Source organism: Eretmochelys imbricata, chromosome 3 (genome assembly GCF_965152235.1).
Source record: "Eretmochelys imbricata isolate rEreImb1 chromosome 3, rEreImb1.hap1, whole genome shotgun sequence".
NCBI lineage: Eukaryota > Metazoa > Chordata > Testudines > Cheloniidae > Eretmochelys > Eretmochelys imbricata.
Genome location: NC_135574.1, coordinates 160,632,339 through 160,644,023, shown reverse-complemented (window position 1 = coordinate 160,644,023; position 11,685 = coordinate 160,632,339). Strand labels below are relative to the sequence as shown.

Genomic DNA, 11,685 nt, shown 5'->3' with positions numbered 1-11,685 from the left:
ATTACGGTACTTGTATTAGGTGAATTGAAAAATACTATTTCTTTTGTTTTTTTACAGTGAAAACACTTGTCATAAAAAATAAATATAAAGTGAGCACTGTACACTTTGTATTCTGTGTTGTAATTGAAATCAATATATTTGAAAATGTAGAAAACATCCAAAAATATTTAAATAAATGGTATTCTATTATTGCTTAACAGTGCAATTAATTGCGATTAATTTTTTTAATCACTTGATAGCCCTAATATATAGGAAGCAATTCAACCACCTCTGGAGTAGAACATAGCAGCTGTTTAACAACGCATACCAAACACAATCATTGTATAAGATAGGAAGTGAAGGAGAATACCATATCCAACTGAAAGAGCAAGAGGAATTTTAAGTAGGTAGAATGTAATCAGTGGGCCGTATGCCTCGAGTTCTGCTGAAAGTGTTCAGTAGCCTTGAAGTGGCATACGAGTGGCTAAGAAGAGGAAAACGCTTTACAAATATTCACATCTCGATTTGATGAGGTTCCAGAGGTCCCTTAATCGGATTTTCCCACACTAGACCTTTTCAGTGCTACATTGCAGTAATGATTCCTGGATTTCCTTGTATAAAATTTATGATTTTCATCACATAAAGACAAAGATGGTAAGAAAAGGAAGCTGATATTTTATTCCAATGATTTACGTGATTGAGGATCTGACTAGATATTGCAATATGGCTAGATATTGCAGCCATAGCCAGCCCTATGAAGGGCATTCAGCTCAGGATGGGGTACTTACATGTTTGCAGGGGCAGAGAATTAAATCTTTTTATGTTAAACAAAAGTGGCTCTTTTCACAAAATGGGGTTGGGGGTAAGCCAGGGAGGGGAGGAACCCTAGCTGGGGCAAAGGACTGTGATAAATTGGGCCCAGAGCACACAAAACTGCTGGGGCTGGCTGAGGGTGCACAGCTGTTTAGCCATGCTATGGCTGTATAGAAGCCATGCTATGGCTTTTGCTGTCTGACCCTTCTGATTTTGAGGTGAACAGGAGCGGTGTACATAATATGAAGAAAATAGAGAAGGAAAAAATATTCCAAGTCCTCAGGAGGAATTAACCCACTCCAGGCCACACAGTCAATGGATGTTATTGTATCCAAACTCTTATTTAGCCATTCAGAAGCCAGGATAGTGTTATCAGTTATCTATTCTTTTCCTGCCAGAGTTATCCTTATATTTGATTAACTATCCTCTTTCAACTAACTCAGAATATACAGTAACATTATTTATCCTCTGGGAATTTATAATAGCACTATATGGACTTGGGGCACATCATTTGGGCTCTGTGCCTCAGTTTCCTCATCTTTACTAGGGGGCTAATATCTCCTACTTTTTTAATTGCTTCAAGATCTCAGTGCAAAAAGCCCTAAGCACTAAAGGATTCTTATCATATTGGGTAATGTTTTCAAAAAGGGCCTGACTTAGTCGATGAAGTCCTATTGATTAAGGTCAGGCGGTGAGCATCACAAGGCCTAACTTTTAGGTGCCTAGAAAAATCACTGATTCACAAAGCCCAAGTTAGGAGACTGAGCTCTTATACAGTGAATGGGGAGAGGAGCCTTACACAGTGATTCACAAAAACCAGCATGCTAGACAGAAAGCTGCCTAGGCTAGCCAATGGGAGTTACTGGCCAGAGGTGTGCCTGGTGAACCCTGCCCCTGTCTCAGACACAGGGGCCTAAGTCTGGGATTCAAGGAAAGGCCTGGGGATTCTCAGCTGCAAACCCTCTCTTTGCATTAGGTGCCTACACCATTTTAACAGAAGCCCACGAGGAGGGCTGCCAGTAGTGGCAGCAGACTTCTCTCATAACTTCTTTCCCTGGGATTAGGTCACTCACCTAGGATGTGGGAGACCCCAATTCAAGTCCCCCATCTGCCTGAGGGAGAGAAGGGATTTGAAGAGGTATCCACCATCTCTCAGGGGAGTGCCCTACCCACCCCGTAATAGTCATTCCCAGGCTTGTGGGCTTGCTCTCTCTCACCCAGTCCCCCTGCTTAAATGACTAATTATTTATCCAGAGTACAACAGGAGAGACTATGGGATATTCTCAGGCACCTGAGGTGGCAGATCCCTGTTCAGATCCCTTCTTCCCCTTGTCTGTGTGTGGGGGGGAGTGGGGAGGGAGGGGTGTCTCTCCCAGTAAGTATCCTAACTTGAGGGCTAAAAGTTATTAAGGGGTCCTGCCCTGCTCGTCTGTGTGAACTTGCATGAGGAGCCTGCTGTGGTGGGTGCCCTCTGAGCATACCTACCAGATCAGGTCCAACACACGACTTAGGCAGCCCAATACTTACCTTCCTCTGGTTCATGAGTCACACTCCTCAGGCAGGAGACAGGCGTCCAGGGGCCTAGAGTGAGGCTGCAGCGCACTTGCTTAGAAGCAGGAACTTGGGCACATAAAGAACTTTGACTGCAAAAGAAAACCTTCAGCACCGAGTGAGTTTACGTGCCCGCAGGGTTCAGCAGGAGTTTTGTGGATCACAGTGGTCCCCAAACAGGAACATAGGCACCTCTTCCCTTTTGTGCATCCAGGCCTTAGTCTCTTTGATAAACAGGACTTAGGTTCCTAAGTCACTGTGGGGGGGGAAGGGTTGAGAGTTTCACCCATTAACTGTACTAAATTATTCCCTTCATATAAGCTGTTACTCCACAAAAGTTTTGAACAGCACACCCCACCCCACCCCACCCATTCCCAGGGGCATCTCAAGCCAACAAAATAATTATTTCTCAGAATTTGCCCCCCTATCATTTTGCATAGTTTCACAAAATAGCACTAAAGGACTCAGCCTAGTTCCTAGTGGACAGATGTCCACATCGCCACAACCTGACTGGCCAAAGACTGAATGATTAGAGAGACTGAACTATTCACTCACTCCTAGAGGTGAGGCAGCGTGACAGCCAGCTAGCCTTACTGCAGCCACTACCATGCCCGTTCTGTGACACTGTGCCGAAGAGCACACACTGCTGTTGCTTGCTAATGCAGTGTAAAGTTCACCAGAATTATGCACTCTGCTGCACTGGTGTATTTTTATGAAGGGACACAAACCTCTGGGTTCTGTGTTGTCTCAGCCATATAAAGCCAGGTCAGTGGAGTGGAAATCCCTTTGGGCCTGCTATAGGAACTTGCCTTTTCCAAATACGTCAAAAACACAACCCCAAAGCTGAATGCAGGATTGCTGAGATCAGGGCTATTCTGGTGTAGACAAGTTATGTACTGCTGATAGGGGAGGATTAATAAGCCAGGCTGCTCATCCGTTGTAATTAGAAACAACACAAACTATTTTGGTGCTATTTCTATGCAGAGAACTTGAACTGCTTATCAGACCCTACCCACTTGTAGATCTCTGTGTAATCAAGGTTATGTTAAATATAGGATGAGAAACCAGTGGCAACATCATATGTGCTGGGCCTGTTTTAGAGCTAAAGATGCAAAGGACTACTTGGTAACATTTGTACAGCAGTAAAAAGGGGATTAGTGAGAGGTACTAACAGGATTTTGTTGTCACTTAATTGAAGCGAAAATTGCTCTGGCATTTTAGCTGCATAGAGGGCAGCAGGATGCAATTCAGGCCTTAATTCACCATGGCCATCAAGCTGAAGGGCTCACTTTATGGGTCTTTATTAGACCATCAATATATTAGTCAGCAACCAGCTGCAGGAAAAAGCTGGAGGTCTAATGTAACGATTAAAGAACTGGGAGTGAGGACTGCTGGGTTCTTTCCCTCGCTCTGCCATTGATTTGTGGTGTGACATTGTCTGAGTCACTCAGTTTAGTGCTCTGTAAAATGGGGAGAATACAACTTATATACCTTACAAAGATGACATGAGGTTTTATTTATAAAGTACTTAAAGATACTTAGATGAAAGTTGGCATATAAATGCAAAGTATTATTACTCTTAAAGAAACCTAGCTCTATCTTAAAGCAAATCTAGTGGGTTTTATAAAGGTGCCTACGTAAGACAGCATGGTATATTAACAGGTTCCAGAGTAGCAGCCGTGTTAGTCTGTATTTGCAAAAAGAAAAGGAGTACTTGTGGCACCTTAGAGACTAAAATGCTCAAATAAATTTGTTAGTCTCTAAGCTGCCACAAGTACTCCTTTTCTTTTCATGGTATATTAAGCCCTGCCATTTCAATCTTTCAGGTGATGTGTTGTGTTTGGTATTCCACTTGAGAATTTGACCCTAATCGACTGCTGTAGGATACCTAGTGTGTGTAATTTCCCATGTCAAACAAACAATGTCAAGTGGTGGGAAAAGGACTAAATCACAAAAGTGAAGCCCAAAGGGGTTTATAGATCACACTCTCACAGGCTTATCAATTAAACTTGAGTTAGAGCAGCATGATTCCATGGGCTGCTCTGGCCATTGTGATTGGAGCTCCAGGTAGCAAAAGAATTCTACTGCTTAAAAGACAGAAGAGTTGGGATGACTGGGAGCAAAAACTAGGAAATCCAGTCATACTATTCAACCCCACCTCATCATCCACCACCAGAAACTAAAGGCTAGAAAAACAAGAGGGTGAACAATTTGATCTCCAAGAGTGGGAGATTTCCCAGTTGGGAGAGAAATGAGGTGGGACAGACACAGGATACAATAGCCTATTCTAATTCTTGAACAGGGATCTTAGATGACTAAGTGCAACTTCAAGCTTTCAGAGCTACCTTGGAGAACACCAACAAACAGCTGTCCGGTTGAGAACTTAGCACAATTGCTTTTCATTCAAGCATTTTTTCCAACTACACTGACTGTATTTTAAACTTCTTTCCAAATACATTTGCAACCTGAAAAGATCCCTATTCAAAAGTTCTTGTATTTTAAGGAAACCTCTGCCTGTCCTAGAAACAGTTATTACTGTAAACCCCCCTAAAAAGGGGCGGTGTTTATTTAAATTCACTACTTACGTTTTGCATTAGTTTAATTCCACATTGAATTCCTGAGTAGCAGATAGTCTTTTCAGCTAGGAGTATTTCATCCATTGCAAATAGGACTTAATAAATTCATGATCTCTTAATCTCTTCCCCACATCAGTATCTTACATTATATATAGAAACTTTTGTCCCTAAACATATTTAAAACAGGATTAATTTCTCCCAGCAATGAAATGCATCCAATGCTTGGGCAGAATAAAGCAACTATTTAATCATACATGCATCATAAAAACATAAAACAATAATTTAGGTGATATTCTTTCTGTTCTCCTAAAGTTAAGTCTGCCGGGGGGAGGAGTTAGCAGAGCAGATTGCAATTATCCAAATTAGAATTTAGCCATGACTTGGAGAGAACACTCCAGCTCTTGCTGAAAATATCATGGCATCTTTAAAGACCAAACGTAGAAGCCCAATTTATTACTCATGCAAACCACTGTATCTCAAGCAGCTCCGTGCAATCTAACAGGCAGCGGAATTGGTTCTGCAAAGACTGAGAGAACAATGTCAATTGCTGAGTCACCAATGTGACCTCTGATAGCACCCTGCTTTTTCCTTGGAAGTCTCTCATTCAAGCCCTGACACTACTTTTCTGACATCTCACAAGCATTCCCACCCTAGATAGCATGATAATAGAAAGACATCTGAGCTAGCCCATCGATTGCTTTGAATACACTGGGAGGATAAGACTAATGTTCCCTGCTTCAGTTATAACTAAAAGACAGCACCAAGCCTGTCAGTCAGGGAGTCTGGCTCTGCCCTCTCTGGACATTTGCCAGTGACAGTGCTTCCAAAGCTGAACAATGTGCTCCTACCTGTACTTGAATATCATGTAGGACTTGCTAAGAATTTCCCTGCAGAACATAAAGGGGGGAGGGGGAAGGGGAAAGATTGAAAATCAAGTTCAATACATTTGTTTTTTTCCAGTTTAAGGAGGGTTGGGGCAAAACAGGGAGGGAAAAAAAAGTGGCTGATCTAGCTGAAAAAACAAAATTACACCCAGTGGGGACAAACATTATGAGTCAACATGAGCATCAGACCACCATTAGAGGCAGCCCACGCAGCTTGGTTAAGAACCCATTTCCCATCAGTGCCAGCATTGTACTGCAAAGTATGTTCAGCAGTGAAGGGAAAGGGCTCTGATTATTACCTACTGGTATCATGCTGTGCACACAACACTTGAAACTTGTTTATCAGCGACTTCCCCCTGGATGCCTAAAGTAGTGGAAACTACACCGTTAGCAGCAACTGCACCACAGACAGGCATCTCACAGGAAGGAAGCTACCTGTTAAACAGCTAATGGCTACCTCATGCTCGCTTTCTTGTATTCCTTCCTTAGATCAATATTCTCATGACTCTGGAGTCCTTTTCTTGAATTACCAGGAATATTTCCTTATATTTGTAGCAGATCATGCAAAAGGTGGTAAGACTTACTCCAAAGCATTTACAGGGTGTTTCTTTGATACCCACCCTCTTCCTCCCCACAAATGTCTTAGCTTGACGGGATTACCCAAGAGTATTTTTGACAGTACCCTCCTGTGTCTATCTGGTTGTAGGCACAACAACCTTTGAGTCATGCACTAGGGGTCTTCTTCACCACACTTCCTGCAGCTGTTTCATGCTGAAGTATTTCTAGCCTGTATCTGTCACTTTAATATGAAGGAAACCTTTAACCATAATTCTCCTTTTTACAAGCCATGTGAGCACTCACTGCCATGTCAGAGACCCACTGAAAACCATCTACTATATTTACGGAAGATTTAGTTTTATTTCTGGTGTGGCCAAAAAAGCGACATGTGGACTAATTAGTGCTATAGGATAACATCTGTCTTTCACCGTGGAAAGTCCAAGTTTAAATGTGGGATAGATCACTACTAAAATGAGTTAAGTCATCTCAGCATGAGCAGATATTTATATCTAGTTCTTTAAATTATACTACAGTTATCCAGCACATTTGTCATCCACTAATTAAAACTAATACTCTGCATTTAAATAGGTCTCACTGGACTTCATTTTTTAAAAGAAAAGTTCGCAATTTGAAATGGCGTTTAGTGCTAAAAACTTGATATGTCAAAAGAAGAGAAAGTTTGAAGGTCCCATTTCCACTATACAGGTCTTGAGAGGAGTGCACTCGGGAACACGAAACACTAAAGATCTAACTGACGCCTCAAGCAGAAAGAGAAAATAGAAACAAGTTATTAGACATTTGCTTAGGAGTTCAAGTAACTGAGCAGATGAGAACCATTTTGCCAGCTGCTAATTAGTTTAGCACATCTTGGATACAAAATATGAAACTAAAATAGGACTGGGGAGGGGATTTTTTGTTTCATTCAAAACACACAAAACGCTAACTGAATGTCTTTTACATGGCTGAAGAGTTTAAGTTTTCTGGGGATTTGCACCATAGACTATTACATGTGCCTCTTTCTTTTAACTACAAATCGGAGCAGGACAGAAGGATGGTCAGTCTTATCGTTCAGACATTGGACTAGAACACAGGAGATCAGTGTTTAATTCCCAGCTCTGCTGTGATCTTCCTGTATGACCTCAAACAAGTCCCTTAAGGCCAGATTTTCACAGGTATTTAGACACCTAAAATTCAGATAGGTGTCCAGTAGGATTTTCAGAAGCATGCTGAAGCAGCTTTGAAAATCTGGGCCCTAGTCTCCCCTGATCTCACGTCCTTCTTCCCAGTTAAGGTTGCAAACTTATCAGGTCAGGAATTCTCTTACTAGGTGTAGGTTTCAGAGTAGCAGCCTTGTTAGTCTGTATTCGCAAAAAGAAAAAGGAGTACTTGTGGCACCTTAGAGACTAACTAATTTATTTGAGCATAAGCTTTCGTGAGCTACAGCTTCAGGCTCACGAAAGCTTATGCTCAAATAAATTAGTTAGTCTCTAAGGTGCCACAAGTACTCCTTGTCTTCTTACTAGGTGTAGGGACAGCACCTAGGACAGTGGCACGTAGTAAGTGTGTTGGGGGTAGGGGAGGCTAGCTGGGGACCCCAGACACTACAGCAATACAAACAGATAAGGAATCCAAGACCGACCTCCTTATTCTCCCTTCCAGACAGTTGCACAGGGGATGCTCTCTAGTGTCAAAAGATTCCAACCAAGTGAACCAGTGTTGGTCCTTCAAGATTCCACCCACTGCAGGGCTCGAGTTGCCTTTTCCCACTGTATTTACTCTTAATGCCCTCCTCTCCCAATTTCCCCCCTCCAAGCCTCCAAAGACATCTGTGCGTGTAGTAACCCATGGTAGTCACTGTTGACAAGCTGCTACACAGAGAAAGAACATACTGGGACAGAGAACAGTTTGACTTGGATGACATCAGTTACCCAGGACCAAGCAGAGACCACCAAACTCTGTTCACCTGCGACCTAGTGCAGTTCCTATCTTACGTCTCCAAGTGGAGATGTTCATGAAAGCCAGGCAAGTTTTAACCTTCTAGTCATTACTGAGCTTTCTACCACAAAAACTGCAGCGCTGAAAACATTTAAAGTTCCTTTCTGCAACAGTCACTAAGAGCATACAGCAAAATGCAAGCCAGTCCCAAACTAAACATCTCTGGGTGCAACAATGGCAGGGGAAAATCAATCAGCTATCCCCAGAAAAATCTGAAATATACATTGTAAAATAATGCATTTATTCTACTAAACACAACATTCTGGGCTGCAGAGGGATTTATTTATTTTTTTTAAATGGCTTTTTGAAAAGCGCACACATGATATAAATTTGAATCTTGTCTAAAACAGCAGAGATTGGTTAGCATGAAACTTGATAGAAAGTTGAGGAAGGTTATACCAAACAAGCTGACCCTTGTCTTACTTGTACAGATTTGAATTAAGTTATTCAGTATTCAGAGCCAGAAAGCTACAGTGGAAGTAAATAGCAATTTTGAATCTTACCCATACAGGTAGGGAAGGATGAGTAACTATATTAGCCATAACACATACAGGCCACCATGTATAGTATGTTCACATACTGAATGTGTTGAATAATCTATTCGGGTGTTCACTCACCTGTTACATGGGCTGATTTTGAGCTGGCTTTCAACTCTCCTGTGATTTTGCAAGACGTCTCAAATTTTCTGGCTCAGGGTGAACTGCAGGCACAAGCAGATTTTAACACCAACTGATTTGTGACTGCAAATGTGTAGTACGACAGCAGTTGTTTGCACCAGAGATTCACTGTGGGCTCAAAAATGCATCCATAAAAAAAAAACAAACCAAAAAACGCATCATTGAAAGTGAATCTCCTTTCCTCAATAGCACCCAAATGCAAATGCACAGTTTCACTTTCAGTGGAGTGCTCTCTGTTAAACAACTACATTTTGGTGGTCCCAGGAGCGGTCACTGCTGATGGGTTTCACTGCACACGAAAACATTCATTAAGGATGAAGTGGAAAGAAGACTAACAGTGTTTAGCGAAAGGAAAAAAAAAATCAATTCTAGTAGAAAAATAATTTAATAAAGGGATAAGTTTCAAGAAAATATTTGTATAGTAACATTTTTTTTTAAGCAAAAAGTCCACAAAAATATACATGTGTAATGTGTTTATACATAAGTTTTGCTGACATGCCCTGTTTTAATTTAGTTCAGTCCGTGTAGATTTTGATTCACAAGGCACCATCACTGCTATCAGACTTCCTGGGATATTTCAATTTTCACCAAAAAAAAAAGTCAGACAGTTTTTCTAATCATTTCACATTAATACAAATACACTTTGGGTTGGCAACAGTCCACAAGGAGACCAGGTTACACTGGGGTGGGGGGGGGAACCCCACACCCTGACTTTTTAAAAAGGGTTAACCTATCTATTGAAAGAAATCAGTGCTAAACACTGAACCTGCAATACACACCACACTTTTACACTGTGACGTGGCCCCGAAATGAGAGGACCAGTGGGAGTGGGGGGAATAAATGCAGCGAAGTGGGAAGTAAACCCAACATGGATTTTAAATTGTGAAATTAGATCCCATTCTCTCTTAACCGAGGACAGTACAAGGTACAGAAGGGCATAACATAGATGATAATAAAACTAAACACGGGGGGGTGGGCAGGGAAGAAATTAGTGGGAAGACTTGATTCTGCAGTTTCCCAAATGAGTACTTTGCTACCAGACTGCAGAGACAACAGCTCCTCCACAAAAAGCCCTCACTGATTGAACTAGTTCATCTAGCCTGCCCAGCAATTTGATGAATTCTTTTTTTTTTTTTTTTTTTTTTTTTTAAAAAGTGTGTGTGTGTGGGAGGGAAGGGAATAAAAGAGGGAAGGATAGGGATACCTGTTTCATCAAATGCAGTTCTATACTGAGAAAGAAAAAAAAGAAAAGCCCAGCCCATATAAAGCAAATTAAATATGTAATTACTAAAGAAATAAAAGACACACGCTTTCCAAAAGAATTTTTCATTTTTATAATCAAATTTTTTTTTACATAGACAGAAACACACCAATATTTTGTGCGAAAAATATCTTAAATAAACTTTGCTTGTTCTTGATTTTTTACATTCTGATATACATATGTAACAAGGTTTATGGCACTGTAACCAGAATCAAAGGAAACGAATAAAAAGGAAAATATAATTGCTTTTGTTTATTCCTTCTAAATCAAGCTGGCTGCTGTCACACTTTAAAAATTATTTTTGTATTATTATTATTGGGCAGTCAGCTGTAATCAGTTTGCACACTCAAAATAAACCCCAAATTATTATTATTATTGCACAAGAAGCCAGTGAAGGCATATGGCATAGAATGGTCAAAGTCCCTTGCTGTTAAAACCTCTTTACACCCAAAAATAGAAAAATAGAACCAGAACATGAAACACACCAAATAAATGTTGTTGTTTTTTTCTTTCGTTTCTATCAGGAGTGTGAAAAGTTCTAAGCTGCTCGGATTTCCTTTGCACCAGTGAGCATTTTGCTTTATCTTTAGCAAAGCCTTTGCAGAATCAAGGCCCATATGCTTCAGAAAGAATCTTTTCTGCTTTGTTTTGGCTGTTTGCATGTTGTTTTAAACATCGTTTTCTTCGGTCTATGAACCTGCACAGACTACTTAGCCATAAACTCTACAAGTGGCTAAAAATAATAATAATAAAATAAACAAAGAAGCACAGGTTTTTCTCCCCCTGTTGTGTTGCTTTTAAAAATTATGTATTTTGTTTGGAAGCCTCCCTGCTTTGTCAGTTTCTAGGAAGGGAATCTCAGTGGCATTTCATCAAACGTAGTGAAGTTCTTGGATTTGTTTTAAAAACCTTTCCTCACCAAAAAAAGGTTTTTTGTCACCAAGTTTGAGAGGAAAAAAAAAAAAAAGCACAACCCTTCCCCTCCCCCCCAGATCAAGTGAAGAATACGATAATCCCTTTATTTTATGGCACCTCTTAGCTTCACTGTCACACAACAGTCTCCACCCCAATCAGCTTTGGTGTGAGAATTCGTGGGGTAACACCTTTATTTAGATCTTCTTCAAACTCCAGTAACTGCCCCATAAAGTTAAGATTAGGAGAAATGATGGGTCGTTTGCCTTTGACAAATTTATAGGCATCCGTCATGGTCATCCGCGTGTGCTTCATTAAGTAAGCGATGACGATGGTGGCAGAGCGCGACACACCGGCTTGACAGTGAATAAGGAGGCCTTTTCCACACTGGTGAGCTTCCTCTGGAAACAGAAACAAAAGACAGAGGTAACACTTGTTGCTGGAAAGAAGGGCAGGGCGGGATTTTGTTTTTAAATTAA

The 11,685-nt window shown here is 41.0% G+C and overlaps 1 protein-coding gene across 1 annotated transcript in view; it reads right to left on the bottom strand.

Annotated features, from left to right (window-relative positions):
• Positions 1-9,500: 9,500 nt before the first annotated feature.
• DUSP10 (dual specificity phosphatase 10) overlaps positions 9,501-11,685 on the bottom strand; it is a 38,629-nt gene continuing 36,444 nt past the window's right edge. The window contains exon 4 of the mRNA XM_077813730.1: positions 9,501-11,607. Coding sequence (XP_077669856.1) covers positions 11,342-11,607 — 266 coding nt within the window. The 3' untranslated portion in view covers positions 9,501-11,341. The remainder of the gene's footprint in view (positions 11,608-11,685) is intronic.